The sequence below is a fragment of the Pavona decussata genome, unplaced genomic scaffold (assembly GCF_977016875.1).
Source record: "Pavona decussata unplaced genomic scaffold, jaPavDecu1.1 SCAFFOLD_260, whole genome shotgun sequence".
Lineage (NCBI taxonomy): Eukaryota > Metazoa > Cnidaria > Anthozoa > Scleractinia > Agariciidae > Pavona > Pavona decussata.
The window spans coordinates 182204-202383 of NW_028145663.1; the positions used below are offsets into that span (position 1 = coordinate 182204).

Sequence of the window (20180 nt, forward strand, 5' to 3'; positions counted from 1 at the left end):
TGTGAGTTGCGTGTAGTTGTTTTAAGGTTCAAAAGTCTGCAATATGATATGAGAGAAATAAGTAAGAAAAAGACTGATTACCTGAGACAAAGTTCCATTGGTAATTGTAGATGAACTGGTCGCACCCGTGATCCTGCTTTCTCCTGAAGCTGTTTGCAGTAATATTCAAAATTGGCCTACTCTACTTTACCCCAACCTGTCTTATTTAATTGAAAACTTAATTAAATTGTTTAAAATTATATGCACCTGTTTTAAGATATTGAGAATTAATATAAACTTGTATTCGGTGATGTGAAAAAGAGGTAATTGCTGACCGATTTGGTCGGCTCTGGTAGATTTGTAAAAAAAAATAACTTTAATTTGGCTAACCCATACAGGGAAAGTGAAAATAAACGATAAGACTAACCAACGTTTCGTAGTCGTCATGACGCCATTATCAAGTTCGTTGTGATAGAAATAATGATAACGAACTTGATAATGGCCTCATGGCGACTACGAAACGTTGTTCAGTCTTATCGTTTATGTATATCTAAACCTTTACTTATAACCCATATTGTACGAAAATTATAATTATGCAATTCTGTATTTATTCTTTGGCTGTTTGGAATTCAATGAGTTACTGAGCCGATCAATTGATAAATCTAGTAAAAAAAACTAAGGCTATATTAATTAAAAGAGGACGTGCATACTTGATTCCTTCGGTTTCAATTTAAGCAGAGAACATCTCGGGTTGTCTCAGTTTCTAGCTAAAATATATGAGTTAATTCGATCACAAGCCCGGTCGAATAGAACGGCAGGTCGACCCAAATGCAAATCTGTCGATCTTAATCGATTCATACCTCGAACTTTTCATGTGTCGAATCTAATTGTTAGATTCGGCACATGAAAAGTTCGACTTTTTAACCGGGCCTAACATGACAGCCTCTGAAATGCGCTCATTTGTATACAAGACAAGAACAATGAGGGAATTTGCACACTCCGGTAGTTAAGCACGTACGATGGATTTTTTTATCGGAAAATCTTGAGGTAGTAATGCCTGTTCAGAGATAATATTTAACTCAATATTGCATCTGTTAAACCCACGATGCTGGAGATATTGGTGTTGTTTTTGTCAGCCCGGAATTCAACTACTCGCCTGTACTTTTTCATTAGACAACTATTAGTTATACGGTGCTGATTACACATGGTTCCAACGACATCTGGTATGAGGCGTGGGCTTTTTTAACCCTTTTTAGTCTTATGTTCTCCTGTTATAAGCCTATGAAATTGTAAAGAATCTCTGGGAAACATGTTCCCATGCTCTTTATGAGAGGCAAATTAAAATATATACTGGGCATATTTAGCGCTTATGTTAAACTGCTGATAAAAAAAATAATTAAGTGTTTATGACAGAAAAACATCTTCCCATAAAAAGGCTAAAAAGCTAAAATTACAATTTACAGTAAACTTACAATGATTTTAAAAACCTAAAATTACAATTTAAAGTAGACTCAATAATAAAAACAACTATGATAAAAATGCATGAGTTTTTCCAAAGTTTCGGTGCAGCACAGGTAAAAGAACGGTCACGAAGTGTACTTTTTATTTAAAACGCGGATAACTATCTTTTCTCATGCGTATTTTTTTGGGGGGGGGAGGGGTGGGGGTATAATAATTATTATGTGGTTACCAAGAAAGATTGTAGTAGCTTTGCTCCAGCAGAATATTTCCTGTAATTTTATGCTGTAGTGTACATTTTTCCTTTTACATTATCGGTCATACGCATTATCATCTTATTAAGATAGTACAAGAGAGGATGAGCTAGCGCATCTTCTCTTGGGTAGTATCATATAATAAACGGTGAATATATTACAGTACAATTCTTGAATTTCTGGTAATTTTTGTTGGGTCACTTTACATATAATTTATTAACTTGCTTTGACAAATCATTAATACTGACACTTTCGAAAAGATGAGCAGTTTACGTAATTAAGCTGATTGGAATACTTTTAAAGCTCCCTGTCTGTACCGTACGCGTTATCATTAGGTTTCAAATAAAATTCATTTTTGTTGAAATGGTGATCCATTGATTCTCCTTTGATTTTCACTATAATTGACTACCAAAACAATATGAAAAAACGTGCCTTGCTTTTGTATTTAACAGGCCAGTTTTAATTAATTCATAATGTCATCACACAATTGTAATATTGCTACCCTTGATCAATAGGAATGAAAACAGCTTGTGACCATAGCCGCGCTTGTAATTGGAAGGCCAAAATTATTGTTATAGTTGTGATTTCATCGTACTTTCTTTGTTTATTGGCAGCAAGAAGATGTTGACTCTTGCGCTGAAGATATTTTCTGTTGTGCTTTGTTGTGTTGTTTTTCATTATTGTGGTAATTTCTTCAAATATTTATAAGAACAATAGCGCAAATCATGGTTATTTAGTGTACTCAGTTACTCAGTATAGGTCGGTTACTCAGTAAAATTTTGAAAGCTTATCGCTTTAACCTTACGGAATGAGATGCCAAGCAGATCTGGATGCTTGAACTATTTTTCCACACACCCGCAGACATGATTATCCCAGATATAACCAGTATGGATTCAGTACACACTTAACAAGGAGAAATTCATCTAGAGTGAGTGGATTTGGCCTAATTTAACCCATTCTCGGCTCTAGGAAAGTGGTTCTGATCAACGTTTTTTCCAGGAAAAGAAATATATCAGCTGGCAATATCTGCAAATATGCAATATTTGTAATTTAACGGCAAAAATATCAATTGCAGTGCATTTGGTTTTCATTCCATTCATGGCCGTGATTGCAGTCACCAAGTGTGTACCATGTGCAAAGTCAGTCAGTGTATGTGCAAATCTACAACTGCAGTCATTATTTGTTGAAACACTACGGTTAACACCCAAGGTAACTATCCTCCTCCTCCAATGTTGTGTTCGTAGCGTGACTTTCACTCCGGCTCGGTGAAATTCATCATTGAAGGGGAGAGAGTGGAAGAAAGAAGGGAACCGTTTCAACAATTTTGTCTGAGCGTGGAGCATCAATTTTATAAATACAATGCTTGCACTATTTCTACTTTCCTTCCTGGGCCATTTTACTACTGAGTGTCAATCCCTTATTGCTTTAATTTACCCTAGTATGTGATTTGCTTCTCCAACAGCATGGACAAACATTCTCGATTTTATGCATTAATTATTTCGATAACTGACCCCAGTTATAGGCAGCCTCGTCTTTTGTGATCTGTTTAAAATTTTGATGTACCTTTGAAGACTCATTTACTGTTAAGTATATTCCCAAAATTAATTTAGAAGTTCAAGTTTAGCAGCATTATCAATGGAGAGCCAAAAACAGATCCTGGTCAGTGAAATCGATTTTCTTGGATGGAAATAATCCCCGTTATTACCAACAAATGATAAGTCTAAAGACTCAAAGACCTCAAATAACACTTTATTTACAAAATTAAAAGTTAATAGCTCTTCTTGTAAGTTCAGAAATAATTAGGCGCCGTATCGTCTTGTTTACCCTCACATGTGCGAAATAGGAATTCTAACATAGAGTAAGCGCATTCGGTTTCCTGTTGGAATAAATCATAAGCCTTGGTTGTAGTTTGTACGCTCGTAAAAACTAAAAACTGAAAAAGGAGGCTTTTGCCAAAACCCTATCAGAACTCAACGCACAATCGCTTCCACTGCAGCTGACGCACAGTGGCCAAAAATCAACATGGTCAGCTACGGCATGCGCAACACAGGAAATCTTCGTCATTTAGTCTATTCTTTTCTGGTTTTATGCGACCCACAGCGACTTACTTTTCTCCTCTTTGCTGGAGCTATCGAAAGATTCGGAACTATCTTTGATTTAAACGAATGCCGCTGCCCAATGCCAACATTTTGAAGTGATTTGTAACCAAAACACAACACTCCCGGGAACAATGTCAAGTAGAGTGACGTCATTATGTGGTAAAAGACGACATTTTTTAAGTAAAAACGCGGGTATTTTGTCCCCGAAAAAACAGATTTTCAATTATTTTAGAGCAATGTTATTGTTAAAATCGTTTTGTACACACATCAAATTTGTTTGTGTCATACAACTTTAAGTGGTTTTATACTCCGCTGAAATGTTTTCAAGAGCCGCAGAATTAAAGAAAGAGTTTTTAGTAAAATGTTTCGAGAGAAATTTTTTGATCGCTCATCGTGACCTGCGTCTATGGAAAACTTATTTCAAGCCATTTTTTAATGCAACATTTGTCACGATAGAATAACAAATTAATGTAAACTAGCAGCGACTTTTGTGCAATTTTGGCACGGTTTCTTTCTCAAAGGTAAGTCGACGACGCCTCGGCTGTTATTATTATTAAACGTGCTGCGTGATCAGATATTGTATCGCGCGAGAAAAGAAGAAAATTTTGTTATTTTGCTTTATTCGCTTTCGCTAAAATCTCAAATTATATTGGCGAAAGTGCCATTTTGCTTTCACGGATGAGACATAAATGACAAGAATCTGATATTTTCCTATTAATTGAACTAGTCTCACATGTTTCTTCAAAGTTGTCAGTTTGCAAGTTTCTACTTGCAAGGGAGGAGAAGTAGGGAAGGGTTGAGCACAGATGCCAATACAATAGAAGGCATACATTCCATTTACAAAAATTGGTAAAAATGGCTTGATTCTGTTGCTATAGTCTCTCAACAGAGTGGTTTTACTGCGCTACATTTGCAGGTTTGCAAATTCGTCAAAAAAGAGTAAAAATATTAATACGTTTATTTTTCTTCGCAATTTGCCGGATTATTGAACTTGCACCTGGTCAGTGATCGTTTTAAACTGTTTTATTCTAGCTAGTTCCTCAGCTATGAAAGTTTTTAGCAATGACATGGTAAATTACGTTAGAGATAGATAGTGGACCGTCATTAAATGAAATTGAACCAACGTTCCTACAGTTTTACCTTTTACACAACCATGCCTGTCACAAAATGTTACGTGTTTACAAATTACCATTAGCCAAAAGATCCTTCAAAGGTCTTCAACTATGATGGAAGGATCCTCTCGTATTCCTTACGTATTCAACCCTAAAGGTTTCTGTACCGTGACCTACAAGAAAATCCTTTGTAGATCTGGCAGGTCTACTATGATCGAGTGAGCTTTTCACACAATACGAATTATTGTAGTTTTTTATATCCATTTATTTCTTTATTGTAAATTTTTGCTTTACGTATGATGATTAATTTGTATTAGAAATTTAAACTTTACCTAGTATGCCATTTGATGTTTTTTAATTTGTGTTAGTTATTTTAATCTTTTAGTGTGAAATACCTGTAAACTAGCTGGTGAGCCTAGCTTGCTGGTCTCACAAAAGCTAAGCGTATTTTCACAATAAACTGCTATCTAGTAATTCTTTTGACCAGCGTCTAAAAAATTTATTGAAATTAATGTGAAAAGTCACCATTAGTGAAGTTGCGCTGTCCACGAAATGGAACTAACGTTCTCTAAGGTTTACAAATGGTTAAGTCTTTAGCTCACGCGGCATTGTATTGATTCAGTAATCCCCTTCCCCCAAGTTCCCCGCTTTTGCTCTAGGAGCAGGTCTTTCATATTTTCCTTTCCCCAAAAATGCTGATTGTTTTTTTTTAGAAGACGGAGAATCGCTGCTCAATTTGCTTGGTTCAGAGGACTTTCCTGTCTGATAATTAGCTTATTTGACAATAACCACTTCCAAAATCAACGTACTTTTTACTAGCCAATTTATTTGGTTGGATAGACCTCACAAATGATGTGTTCGAACAGTGGTTTAAAAGAGCTATGAGCTTCCTTGATTTGCCGACAAATAATATACAGCTGCAATCTGCATTTCCAGTGGAAACGACTTTCTATTCTCTGATACTGAACTAACTACAAATGTGTATCCGTTTCCAAAATGATGCTGCTTCTAGGCAGTTCTGCGGAGCGTCTTGTGTTGCTTCTGCGGTGTTGCTAATGCAATCCAGTTATCCGGTGTTGCCGATGCTAGGGAGTTTTTTGGTGTTGCTGGTGCTGACCATATCTAAGGTGTTGCTGATACCAGCCAGTTCTGCGGTTTTGTTGCTTACGGCCAGTTCTGTTGTTCTACTGGTACTAGCAGCTACCTCACCGTAACATGACTCAGACTCGTCTGTTTTGCTGAGATCAAAATATGGCGTGTCTAGTGTCATCATTTCTTCCATTATAGATAACAGCTGTGTGAAAGTCGGACGTTCATCTGGATCGTCTTTCCAACAGTCCATCATCAACTGATAACTGGTCAGGTAAAATATAATATAGTGTAACGCGTGATTAATACAACAAAGCCCTGTTTTTTTTATCTAGGTTAACTTAAAATCTTTAAGGTGGGTACGGTAGAGAGGGAGTTCTCCTCGATTTGTACTCTGTTATTGCTGTGAATGGTCCCCACCTCCGTGTTCTCCAAAGATCCAGACCATTATTTCAAGTGTTACTACCAGGGTACCACCTTATCTAGTTTCTCCATCATCCTCACCCAAAACCCCTTCACTGCCAATAAAATGCTAATTACGTACATTACAATACGTTTTACGATTACGACATAATTCAGCACTGAAAAGGTTTCCAGCTGCCGAGAGGTAAACTCTCCTCGACCATTTAATGTTAAGTTATTTATCTATTTATTATTATTATTATTATTATTATTATTATTATTATTATTTGCCAGAATACGATTATGATATGATTTTATTAATTACAAATAAGAATATTATTGTAACTTTATGACTTGTTTTTTCTTTAAAAAAAAAAAGAAAACAAGAAAACAACATTTTGTTCTTGAAAATAGCTCTGTTGTGCTTGAAAATAGTTTTTTTGTAATCCAAATGAATTGTAAATAGGCTTTCCTAGTTCTACTTTTTACTTATAAGTAGCAATTTTCTTGGAATATGTTAATAAAGAGATTATTATTATTATTATTATTATTATTATTATTATTATTATTATTATTATTATTATTATTTATATACAGAAAATGTTAGGTTTTCATTTTAGTACTTTGTTGAATAGCCTGGTTTCATAAACTATTCACAAACCATTGCTTAGTTACTCACATTTCGTAACCACACGTTTTGGGTTTCTCCATGCGATATCCCGTTTTGAGAACATTATACAAACGTCTGTTGCTTACATCGGGATATGGGATGCCTCCTAAAGTGTCAGATAGAGAAAAATGGTCGACGTTTAGAGAGACGCAACTGACAAATTTTAAAGCTGCACAGCTTTTAAATTTAAAACAAATTGGAAGGTTAATTTTCAAGATGGTTACCAACCATTTGGAACAAATATCATTATTTTATTCTTGTAAGCGGCGAAAGAAAATAGGAATAAATAGACTCACATGTTCATGCCTCGAACAAGTTCGACTGCAAGACAGTCCGTATTTTTTGTGTTAGTCGCGAAGCACGCAGAGCGAGGAATCGCGTGCGCATCGCGAATACGTTCTTTTGGCAATTTGCAGTCTTTGTGAAGCTAAGAGTACCGAGTACATGGCGAGGAACTAGATTTTATTAAAATCGTATCTTCGACGGCTTTTTAAGTAAACATCACAAAGAGCCCAAAAAATCACTAGTTTTTCTTGTCTCGCGTGTCCAAGTTCACCGAATACAGAGATGAAAATTAGAAAAATTTGATTTTCTATTTCTTTGTCCATTATACTACTTTGATAGAGCTGGCAATAAAAATCAAGCAAATAAATTATGTTCTTACCCATGGTGGCCACTTCCCACAGCACTACACCGAAAGACCATCTAAAACACAATTATAAGGTATTGAAAAAAAAAAAAAACTGAAAAATAACAACAACAACAAGACTGTGCCAAAAATGTTTTGTCTTGGTAAAAAGGAAAGGCTAATTGTATGTTGCTTTCAATTTCGTATTTAAAACTGCAAAGAGGAGATTGAAGTCCGGACACTAAAATTCTTTACACTCTTCGTTTAAGTAGGACCTTTCATTGCGAAACAAACGACAACGATTTCATGCACTTGTTTGTTTTTACCCGATTGTTCTGTCATCGATCATCCATATGTATTTGACTAGGTTCTTGTTAATGAATGGAAAACACAGCATAATCTACATAGGCCCTGTGATCTGGTCAAAATTAAATGGTTTTTGTTAAATCGTCTGGTATACTTCATCCATTTTTAAGAAGTGAAATCGGCACACCTTGGTTATTTGGTAGACATAAAATTGCAAAGGCTTCTTCCTTTGTTATTACAAGCTTTTTGCTGTTGTAATTAGCTATATCCTTTTTAATTGCGTATAAGTAAGATTTTCTTCTATTTTCCTGTAGACCTGGGTAGGTGTCCCCGACTAGCGAGCACTTACCTGTATGCTAGATGCATATGGCACGTTAACACAGTTCAGTTTTACTCACTCAGGCTCACTCACTCACTCACTCACTCACTCACTCACTCACTCACTCACTCACTCACTCACTCACTCACTCACTCACTCACTCACTCACTCACTCACTCACTCACTCACTCACTCACTCACTCATGCACTCACTCACTCACTCACTGATTGAATGACCTAGATGTTACACTAAGTTATACGATATCATATTTTCAGTTCTATATACACGGAAAACGATGACATACTCACACGTCACTCTTTAACGTAAATATGCCGCTCTTAAGAGCCTCGGGTGCCGTCCATTTGATGGGCAGCTTTTTCGTGTTTTTCACCTCGTATATATTACCATCACTTGTGTGGCGTAGCAAACCGAAATCTGCAATCTTCAACTTTCTTTCCTCACCAACGAGAATGTTACGGGCTGCTAAGTCACGATGAATGAATCCTTTGCTGGCCAAATATTCCTGTCATAATAGGGTTTGAAAGAACTTAGCAAGCAATAGATTTTGCTGTCTTGGGTTATAAACAACTAAATTTCTAGTTCCCGTTTCTAGCGAGGAAAATGTCGTAACTATAGCCCAAGCAATATTTTTTTTAACGAGGCTTACGGCTGTAACGAACCAATTAATTACGCTGAAAAAAAAAACCTTCCGAGTCATGATTATTCTGGAGGATTAATGACAAGTTTGACTTGTATGCACCTCAATAATTTGGTAAATTCACCTGTTCAAATCTGAGTTAAATGGAAGTCATGTCGAATTTCGAATTTTTTTCAAGCTATTTTATATTCAAGCGTGAGTAGCGTCCTTAGTTAACAGTGAGAAGATGGAGGGTCGTGGAATGAAGGACTGGAGAGAGTGGACAATCGCAAAGTGTTCGGTTATTTTTCATAAAATGTTTGTAATCCGTGGCTTTCACCATAGTGTGTACACCGTTGAGATTGAGTACTTACCATTCCCTGTGCTATTTGCCATGAAAAGCACAGAAGATCCGCAGCAGAAATAACACCATCATCATCGTCATCATCATCATCATCATCATCATCATCATCATCATCATCATCATCATCAGCATCATCATCATCATCATCGTCATCATCATCACCATTATTATCATCTCTAGGTTGCTCATCTTCAGGCTGGATGACGATCTTAACTTCCTCGTTGCTTTCCTTCTTCGCTGTAATGAAGCCTTTGTCCAGTGTTTCATTTTCTCGAGTTTTCTGACACTTTGGTACAGCAGGAAGCTCTTTTCTTTTTACAACAGGGCGAAAGTGGATCGAAGGTACTGCCAAGGTCGACATGACTGCCTCCTTCTTGTCTTCATTTTCTTTTTCAAAACAACTTGGGTCTGTAGGTTGACGCAAGATGTAGTGCTGAGATGGAATGCTTACGTCAAAGCTGTCGTTAATGTAGGTGTTTTCTGTTTGCCCGTTTTGTTCGTCCACTGTTGGCATTTGTAACCCCTCCCCTGGCTTTCTGTTTTCGTCGCAATCTTTAAGGTCGCTGCTGATAATGATACTTACCTCAGTGTTTTTGCCTGCCTCCCCCAGGCTATTGGAGGGATAAGAGATACCTTCCTGTTCTTTCGTCACGTTCAAAGCCGAGTCTTTGAGGCCCTCCCTCGGTTCCTCGTCTTCCGTGGTAAAGCACTGGGGTTTAACGTTAAGGATTAGGGTATCGTTAGGTCTGGTCCTTGTTTCTTTGTCATTTCTTTGTTTTGGTTTGTATCCGTTCTTTCCTTGGGCATCTTGACTTTCTGCTGACAGGTCCACTTTATTATCACTTCCTTCAGCTCTTTCTCCTTCCTCCATAATTTTTTCTTGCACTTTATCATCCAACCTTCCTTCCTTGTTGATGAGCTCAGGCTGTACTTTTGCACTTCCTTGGCCAGTTACTTCGCCGTTAGTTGAAAGAAAGGCCAGCTCTCCAAAGATGCCCACGTCAATTGCATTCTTCAATTTAAGCTGCATCTTGAAAGAAAAGACAATATTATGTTTGTAATGTCAATCAACGACTTACTATCTCCCTGAAAATGAACGTAATTTAACAATTTTAAGATTTCAAAGTGAACTTTATTTCACTTGCAGTCGCAGCTTGGGGGAGGAGTGATTACGTATACTTAGGCGTCTTCATAATCGAGGAGTTTTGCTAGCTTGCTGACTTCACCGTTGTGGGATCAGGTTCTGATGTTCATTAATTTGTTTCTTGTGGCAGTCGGATTTAAAGCGTTGACAGTCGCGACAACAGAACCTTTGATTTTGTTGTGTCTCAATGAATTAACCTTTCAATCCCAACGGCTGGAGAAAAAACGAAGTGGTGTTTGAAAAACGTTAATCTAACTTTCAAGGCTTTTCGGAGACCAGGTAAATTTTATAATTAAAGAGAAAAAAATGTGAGTAGCCCAATAGTTTTTAAGTAAGAAATTGAACTAGATTCTGACCTGGTGCCTCTTGTTTCTGAGCCATTGAAGAAGGTCCCCGTGTGGAACATACTCCAAGATAAGCATGATGGGTTCTGTCCTGACCCAGTAGCCGAGCATGCTCAGAATATTTCTGTGAGAGCCTATTTCCTTCATAAGTTCTATTTCCTGAAGTAAATGTGATCTGCCTTCATTGCCGGGCCTTTCTGAAAGGTCAATCAATCACTCGGCAATCAATCAATCAGTCAGTGAGCCAGTCAGTCTGTCTATCTGGCAGAAAGTTAATCAGTCATTCATGCAGTCAGTCAGTCAATCAATCAATCAACAATTGAACGGGCTGCACCAAAAAGGAAGCAAGTTTAATGGCCTTAGCTCCCACGAGTCTCCTGTAGCTCAGTGGAAGAGCATTCTAACGTTAATTTTGCTCTGATAGGAGCACTCGGATTTCCTTTTTTTCCGAGTATGCCTGTGTCACTTTGAATAATACATCATTCTCAAGGAAGCAAGGGGTAGCAATAAAACGACGTCAGCGTAGAATCCTGGGTGATTTTGTAAGTCATCCAGTCCGTGAACGATAATCCAATGACGTTATGATATCAAACCAGACTACCATGTTTGGGCAACAAAGTTTGTTGACAAAGATCACGTCCGTGGAAACTGGAGCGAGAGATCACTAAACTCATTGGGTGGTGTGGGCGACTAAGAAATCGCTAGCGAACGAACTTGCTGAGAACAATGCGGAGCAATCTGAAAGCTGACGCTCTTACCCCAGCTAAGAAGCGTGGCTTGCTGCGTGTTATCTATCGGTAATTATCAATCATCGCCTAAGGTGATCCTTGAACAATGAAAGTAAGATCTTTCAAACCGAAGGACTTGCCGAGCACTTCTGTAACTTTTCTTTGGGGTCAAACTAGATCACTGGTCTACGTAATGTTTAAAACACGAGCAGCAGTGTTTTATCGGGATTTAAAACCACGAGGCGCAGCTCAGTGGTTTTAGATCAGATAAAACACGTGCTGCGAGTTTTTTAAACGGCTTCAAAGACATTCCTGGAAAAGCGTGTATCAAGTGAGTTCATAACAATGATGCTTTTGTGAAGATTGCACAGAAGTGTGTAAGGAGTAGTGTCCTAACAATACCCTCTTTTGAGGTTCGTTAGCGGGCAGATTATGGCGTTGCATATGTCAGGAATACGGCATGATTTACCAATGGTATGAAGATTTCTTTAAACTTCAGAGAACCACTAAAATCGAAAACCAATTACGACACTTTAACACTAAATTGTCTCCAAAGTAAATTTAGAGAAAAGTTGCGAGGTTTGGTAGCGGTTGATTACATACCTACCCTGCCCCCCTCTCCAAACTATCTACTAACTATAACAGGTCATGTTATGTCAATTCATATGATATATTTGTTTGTTTTGAGGGGTTTTCAGTTACATTATTTAATTTACATTCATTGCTTTACTTTTATTTAATTTGGTTTGAAAACCTAAAGACAAAAAAACCAATTAGAGAACGCAATGACAGTTTCAATTTTTTTTCGAAATTTCTCCGCTAGATTTACTGGGAATTTGTCTACTGGTCCCTGTTGTTCGAAGCCGATTAAGGCTAATCCCCGATTAAAAGTTAATCGAGATTTTCATCTCGGTCGATAAAAGTGTTTTTAAAAGCTGATATTAAGCCAAAGGTAAAGAAAAGTCTAAGTCAAAACTGATGGTTTAAAGTCTTTTGGATAAATACTTGTTGATAAGTGATTAAACTGAAATCAAAGTCCATGTTAACCCAGGATTAGCTTAATCGGGCTTTGAACAACTGGGCCCAGATCTCTAACACGGAAATCGATAACGACTTGAAAAATGAGGCAATCTTCTCACGTTCTTCACATGCGTCTTGAAAAGACACTATTAAGAATTGATTATATTTTTCTCAAGTTTGAGAACATCATTTGTTATATTTCTCTTCATATTGAAGGAGTGTTTTATAAATTAGAAAAGGTTCTTAGTTTTGATGTCAGCACAGTCTTGGATCCAAAACGCCAAAACGTAAAATCCCGGTAGTAGCGTATTCCCTTTAAATAAAACATAAAGAATTTTCTCACCAAGTAGAACTTTAATGGCAACAACTCGCCCTTCACCGATGTCCACTCGTTCCTCCCTGGGCTTGAAAAATACTTCTTTCTTTGGTAAATCCCTCATGACTCCTTTGTGAACTTTACCATAAGCACCTCGACCCAGTTCCTCCATGATGGTTACTCTCTTTGGCGGGACTTCTCGTAGCAGCAAAGGAGCGATGTTGGACTTGGATCTTCAAAAGTGAGTTGAAATGTAAATGTTCCTTTTCCTTAACTTAGGTGAGGTCATTGTTTTGGGTATGTCTGAGATTCGATCAAATAAACCCATGGCGAGAACAAGCAGGTCTGTTTGTAGTGAACCAAAACTGCACATATCGAGACAAATCATTATATTACGTCCAAATTCTTGAAGCCTTCTTCCACTAAACATTTTATGCAGGACTATGCAGTTTAAAAATAATTTCAGAGAGGGATCCAGAGCCACCTTAAATTTTCGGCAATTTAAGGTGGTTCTGAATCCCTCCTTACAATTTGTTTCAATACAGTTTTGGGGAAACTTTTTCAACCGGCTATTAGGTATTGTTCTCCGGTATCGATCGATGTGAAATTTACACCAGCTATTGGTTTTTGATTACCGTGACATTTTTCAGGATTGATATTTTGCTAAAATAGATATTACTATGACGACGGTAAACATAAAAACTCGAAATCAATTTATTTGCGCGTTTCAGATTTGAATTACAATAACTAATACCAAAATGAAAATTTACAAAAATGAAGAAATGATGTGCTTGATTTTAAATAAAGTGTAGTGTTTATATGGTACATGTAAATAAAACAAAAAATAGGCAGTACTTTCAAAGAATGACTAGAAAGTATTGTCAAAACGTGCCCAGAAGTTATTGTTTGACGCCACGAGAGTTTTGTTGATTTTCACTGTTGCCAGCTTGAGGACGAGTTTCTTTCTTCGACATTGCTCGCCAAAGAATCTTCTTGTATTTTTGAAATTTGTGCATTTTGCTCAAGGAACAGCTCGACAAGATCCTCACCATGCATACTTGATGATGTGAAAAAAAAATTTTCAAAAGTTTTATTGAATTTTATTTTCTGGAACTCTTTTAAGTTTAACGATTAAGAGGACTTATAAACCATAGTTAATCGAGGGACTGGTTATGAAACTGGCTTGCCATGAAAAGAATTGCGCTGCAATTAATGTTGGAAGGCCCGCGGCCGTGCACAATCCTTTGTTTTAACGTTCACCCTACAGTTGAATATCTTAACAGAAATGTTTCAATTGGTCAGTTGCTCCAACACATTTCAAACTCTATTGTGGTTTGTTGTCGGTCAAGGCCAAAAATGCTAACAAAACCAAATAACAAAGAATTTTGTCAGGTTTCATAACCATTGCTTTTTATTTTGTATAAACCGACCGTGTTGCAAATGGTATGCTGATACATTTCTTTCTTTCATGATTTTTATATTGTAGATATCCAATAGAAGAATAGCACGGTATTATGCCCCCCCAAAAATATATCAGTCCTAGCGGAATATCGTACACACTGATTTCGATATATATAACTTGTAAATAGCCAGCCGTAAGTCGGTGTAGATTCGAGCCTGTTGTTGGCTTTCGTTGTTTAGCGGTCTTCTCTAGTTTAGTATCCAGACTCCACGCGGTATAAAGGACATGTGCAAAGAAGAACGCCATGTTTTCTAGGCGGTGCTTTCAGTGTCTGAAGTCTTCCGGTTTCCAGCTCGGGAAGATGAAGCGTGTTCTGTAAGTACTTATGATGACTGTCAGTTACTAGTGTTTTTGTGTAGTAGTACAACCCGTTTTTTCCTCTGTGTCTACCTTATAACCGTGCTACGTGATCTCACTGTGTATACGCGTTTATTTTAGGAAGCGGCATTTGTGTAAATAACGCAAATCCTAATCTAGTGCCTTGGTGACTAGGGTAGTGATGTAAGGTTCGGTGATCAATGGCACGAGTTTGAACTTTTCCTGTCTTCATCCTGTGGCTGTCAATGATGCTAAATACTTTGAATTTGGCGGCTACAGTGGTTTTATGCGTGATATTCATCGTTAAATATTAATGTAAAGATGTTCCTAACAATCAATCGGCCATTTTACAGTTGTGTCCTTAGTGACCTTACCACTTTTCATACGTAAATGCAAACTAGTTACCATAAGAACAGCATGATCTACATATGAAAAGCGGTGAGGTTTGTATTAAAACAAGGTCACCAACAGCCTCGCTTACAAAACAAGGCCAGGTCACTTAGCACAAAATTGTAAAATGGCCTATTTCAAATGAGACTTTGGAATGGAGTTGTTGACATCGTCAAGCCTGCGTACAAGTGGTAAGGACATTACAATTAGGGACTTTAACAAACCGCGATGGCAACGCAAACGAAGACACTCATCCCTTCATGCACTTGAAAATATAGGTTGAATTTAGTTCGCGTTGCTTGTACTACTTTTCAGTTATTCCAGTTTGTTGAACTTTTACAATATGTTCGAACTACCTTATAACACGGAACAGGTGGGAACAGCGCTAAGTAACGACGTCGACGGCGGCGACGACAACCACAACGCCGCAAAACAATAGGTTAAACGAGCAAAAGCAATCGCTCTGCACGTGCGATTTACATTTTGGTACATTTCTTTGCCGTCCTCTGCAAAACAACGTGAAATGACCACATTTAAGGTTTTGTGGAGAACGTATACGCACGGCGATGAACTTTTCATTTTCTTCTTTAACTTGCACGCCACTCCTACCATTTTGGTTCCTAGATAGTTCGCCTTTTTTGCAAATGTTGAGCGAGTTGAAATAATCGCGAAGTGGCACAAATGAAATAAAGATATATTTTCGGGTGATGTTTTCGTTGCCGTTGCCGTCGTCTTTGCTTAAGCTCGTCGACGGTGTGCTCACGTTCTGCACAAAATGTTGAATTGGAAATCTCACGTTGTTGTTTGGCTAAGTACGACGAAGAAATGAACTGCAATTTAAAAGCAAGTACATTCCCTTGTTTTTCTTACTGAATCTTATTGTTTTGTGACGTGTTCGTTGTCGTCGCCGCGGTAGCTTCTTAAACTCGCTAATATCTATGGAGCCGTTTCAACGATTTTTTTGATGCATATTTTTTTTAAATTGCAAACAAAATTCATTACAGACAGTCTCAAAGAAAAGCTTTGTTTCCAAGGTCTCAACGGAGAATATCAGTAAAACTTTAGTGGCTTCAGACGATGACTTCGAGGCACCTATTGACGGTTTGTTGTAAAGTCACTTCGCAAAAGCAGTGTTTTTACGATCCATTCACTATTCCCACACAAATGCTTAGTTTTGAAATGTTTTCGTAATTTACTTTAAACCCGAAATACAGAATTTTTCTATTCCTGTCCTTTTGATTTGTCATATACCAAAGTTCAAGGATTTGGTGGAAACTATTGTGATTCAAATCTGCATGGCACAAAATTTGCTATTTACTTATTTTATGATTTTATGTTTATCATCGTCATAGTAATATTGATTTTCCCAAAATATAAATCCTGACAAACGTCAATCGACAAGCAAAAAGTAACTGGTGTAAATTTTACATCGGTTGGTACCGAAGAAGACCAAATAGCTGGCTAAAAATTGAGGTATGGTCGCTGAAAAACGCGAAAAGTTGTGAACTGCTAACAGTTTCACAATAAAAGCGGGGTCACCGCGCTAGTTTTTAAGTTATAACCACTTCAAAAATCGGCTGTGTTTTGAACAGGGCACTGTTGCCACGGTAACTTATTGTGTACATAAAGGTAACAAAGGTGAGCAAACACTGAAAATCCTCCGGTTACCGACAGCACGTGACCAGCCGCCTTCAAAAGGGTCGGATTAAATTGAAGTTATACTTTACTGGACGCCAATTACAGCCATGAAAGTTATTTTGAATTCTGACAATTCATTTCAAGGCAACAGAACCAAGAAATTGACGGATAGTAAAATTTTATCAAAGTTGATTTGTAAGCCATTTGAACCAAAACAAAGTGCATCGTTGAGGGGGATAAAGTGTGTTTGAAGACAAATTTTAAATCGCTGCACGTGATAATTTGCAATGCCAGCGATGCGTGCGAATGAGGAAATGATTATGTAAAGTGAAATTTTAATTCTGAATTCAAAATTGCCATCTATTTCTCTTTAAGTTTGAAAGGCATCAGAAATCGATTTACATAAGTTTTACCCTCTCAGCGAGGTAAAATTCTCAATTTCTTGCCTTCCAAAGGCTTCTCTTTCTTGCTTTGATAACGTGAATTTCACCAAAACGCAACTTTACCAAACTCTCTTGAAGGAGATAGTTAGCTTGTTATTGGTAACAGCTGTAATCCAAACCAAACTAATTCTCAAACAAGTATTATTTCTCCGTATTAACTACTCCTTCTGTCGATTTAAAGTCTCTAAAGTCGATATAAGGTCTCTTTTTTGACTGCGACAAAGTTAAATGGTCTTTGCATCCTGGACTTATTATTGAAAAGACGGTGACAGAGCTGTGAGGCGAAAATCACGAAGTAGTTGATAGGCCATTTTACAGTTGTGTGTTTAGTGACCTGGTCTTGGATTGGAAGCGAGGTGGGGGGTGACCTTGTTTTGATACAAACCGCACTGTTTTTTACATGTAAATGCAAACTAGTTAGCATTAGAACAGCATGATCTACATATGAAAAGCAATGAGGTTTGTATCAAAACAAGGTCACACCCAGCCTCGCGTCCAATCCAAGGCCAAGTCACTGAGCACACAACTGTTAAATGGCCTATTCCCAGGGGCAGGCTAATGGCCTACCCCGGGACGGGGGGGGGGGGGGGGGAGGAAGTGGGGGGAGGGACACTCCTGGGATGGACTGGTGTATTAAGTATAATAATAATACCATGTTTTACCATACCGTTCGTGTATAGTATTTCTGCGTAGTTCCTTCTTTTGTCTTCTTGTATGGTAAATAATTCCGACGACTATTACAGCCACAAGTGGAGTACAAATTCCAGCAATTATTCCAGCTGTCTTTATAGTTAAATTTTCGCCCAGAGTGGTGTCAGTTGTATGGGAAGTGGTATCGTCATCGTCTTTCACTAAAACATTTTAAAAAGGTACGGTAATAAACAGAAAAAATTGGAATATTGGAGCCCCAAATTTAAACATACCTGCACCCCATCCCCCTCCTCCGCAAAATACTTCCATCGGCGCCTGTAGGTTCCCTCCCACCCCTGATCTAAAATTTGCTCCGCTGGCTCTGATTATTGAAAGGTAAGGCTGCGGTTTTCTGTTTAAAAACCTACGATGTCACCATAACACGTTCACACCTCTTTTCAGTTAACTCGAATGTGAAGAACCTCATTTTGGACATCAAAGCGCCATTTTTTAACTTGGTCCAAGTCTAGACTATACGTACTTCCAGTGTTACTCTATCTGGGAAGGGAAGGAATGTTAACTGAAAAACTGGTTGATTTTTAGAGCCATTCTAGTATGCACTTTATTCCATGAGATATAATTATAAGGTCAGAATAAAATAATGACACACCTGAGTCGGTTTTCACTTGCCAAGAGGTTGACCGGTTACTTTCCCTTAATGCAGTCAACGCAGACATTGCAATTTCGTATTTCGAATCACAGAAGAATGGTATGACCTGGAAAGTTTTTGCAACTTGAGAAATAAGTCTTTCAGTCCAGTCGGCCCCATTCCGTTCTGACGTTTTTTCCCTGTAGTATATTTTGTACTTCTTAACGGGACAAGCTTGTCGTGGCGGAGGACTCCATGTGAGATTCACAGAGCAGCCTTTAATTTCGTTTTCTTTATTGATGATAACAGGAGGTGTAGGTATGCCTAAAAACGGTATAAACAATTATATACATATCAGACGTCATTGTTAGTTGATGTTATGGCATTAATTTGCATTCTTGGGCTGAACCTTGGACCCTTTGCACGACCTCGACCACCATTAACCTTCCCTACAATTTCGTTTATTTTTGAGTGGATTTTAATTTCGATACAGTGGTGTGATATCCACGAATCGCGAAAATTAAACTGGCCAAAATCAATTAACCGAAAGAAGCTGAAAGAAGAGACCTTTGAAAGAACCCAATAAATTGATTCACGTTACCTTTCAACATCTCTGAAATTTCAGCCACAGACAAGGCTCTTTTAACCACATATAGATCCATAACTGATCCAATAAACGTGGGTGTTGTTAATTCCCCTATTAATCGGCTCTTGAAAAAGTGTGGATTATTTCCAATAATACAGTACGGCTGCCCACGGTCTGACGAGACAAAGAAGTATTCATTCCATCTCTCCTGCAATGCTCTTTCAATGCCATTTACGAAGACTTTGATCTTAAACTGCTCACAAGTTATCACTAAATGGTTCCAATCGTTGATCTTGAAGTGTGCTTTTGTCAGAGTGTTGTAAACAGACAGAAAGACAATGGAATTCCTGATTGCAATGTAAAATAGTTTTCCACTAACTGTGCGGAATGTTATTATAGGCCCATCAACACCAGTGGATTTCATCCAAAACGCAATCGTAAAATCACAATTCGTGATGTTTATGTTAGGCACAGTAGCGTAAGAGCTGTTATGACTAAAATAGGCGGCCTTGCTGCCAGGACACCAGCCCTCAGTGAAGTTCACAGTACCAAAATATCTATTAAAAAAATTAAACCAGTTGTATCTTGAAGGATGTGGATCTCTTAAGCAATTGCATGTTAGCCTAATTGTCTAAAACAAAAATAAATGTATTGGTACGTGAAAAAAGTTGTCACAGGAATTCTGGGTATTAACAAAACAAATTACAAACTGTACACTGTATCATCAATTTAAGGGTAAAATGACATCCCCGAACGCTCCAATTTATTAACGTAATTTTATTAATCTACAGCCACTCGCGACCGCTATTTCCCATGATTATTCCATTTCAGTATATTTTGCGAAAATTTGAATTTGATCCTAGAAATCTACAAATCAATGAAAACTATTAAAAAAAATAACGAAAAGATATTAAAAATAGAAAATCATACGGTCTCAATTGAATTTCTTAGCTGCTAAAACAGGTGTTTTCACAAACTCTCTTACGTCAGTGTCCACAGATGGATGGTCACCCGAACCATTAATCATTTAATTAAAAACTGAAATTATTTGATATTTAAATTGCTTACTTTACGTCTGGATCAGATCCATCCAAAAGCCAGTGGCTTATTATTCTCTTTCCTGAAAGGAAATTACACATGAAACATCAACTTTCTACGTTTGTTTACGTCGACAAGAAGTGTTCGTTTCACCAA

At 37.6% G+C, this 20180-nt stretch overlaps 3 protein-coding genes across 5 annotated transcripts in view; 1 reads left to right on the forward strand and 2 right to left on the reverse strand.

Moving 5' to 3' along the window:
• The window catches only part of LOC146456102 (coiled-coil and C2 domain-containing protein 2A-like), a 266183-nt gene that overhangs the window by 125577 nt on the left and 120426 nt on the right, over positions 1-20180 (forward strand). The window lies entirely within an intron of this gene.
• LOC146456108 (uncharacterized) overlaps positions 1-20180 on the reverse strand; it is a 60922-nt gene that overhangs the window by 38371 nt on the left and 2371 nt on the right. The window contains exon 1 of one of the 3 annotated variants that reach the window (XM_085093515.1): positions 82-178. The exons of 1 other annotated variant lie outside the window; for it this stretch is intronic. In XM_085093515.1, coding sequence (XP_084949641.1) covers positions 82-98 — 17 coding nt within the window. In that variant the 5' untranslated portion in view covers positions 99-178. Of the gene's footprint in view, positions 1-81; positions 180-20180 lie in introns of those variants that run through there. One more of the 3 variants, XM_085093516.1, reaches the window with a different exon arrangement.
• On the reverse strand, positions 4799-20125 carry LOC146456109 (uncharacterized). Its single transcript, XM_085093414.1, has 11 exons — positions 20055-20125; positions 19002-19543; positions 18422-18724; positions 17789-17972; positions 12898-13103; positions 10819-11003; positions 9329-10348; positions 8626-8840; positions 7728-7768; positions 7073-7169; positions 4799-6257 (listed from the first exon to the last, which is right to left on the reverse strand). The coding sequence occupies exons 1-11, from the start codon at positions 20123-20125 to the stop codon at positions 5969-5971; spliced, it is 3153 nt and encodes a 1050-aa protein (XP_084949540.1). The 3' UTR covers positions 4799-5968.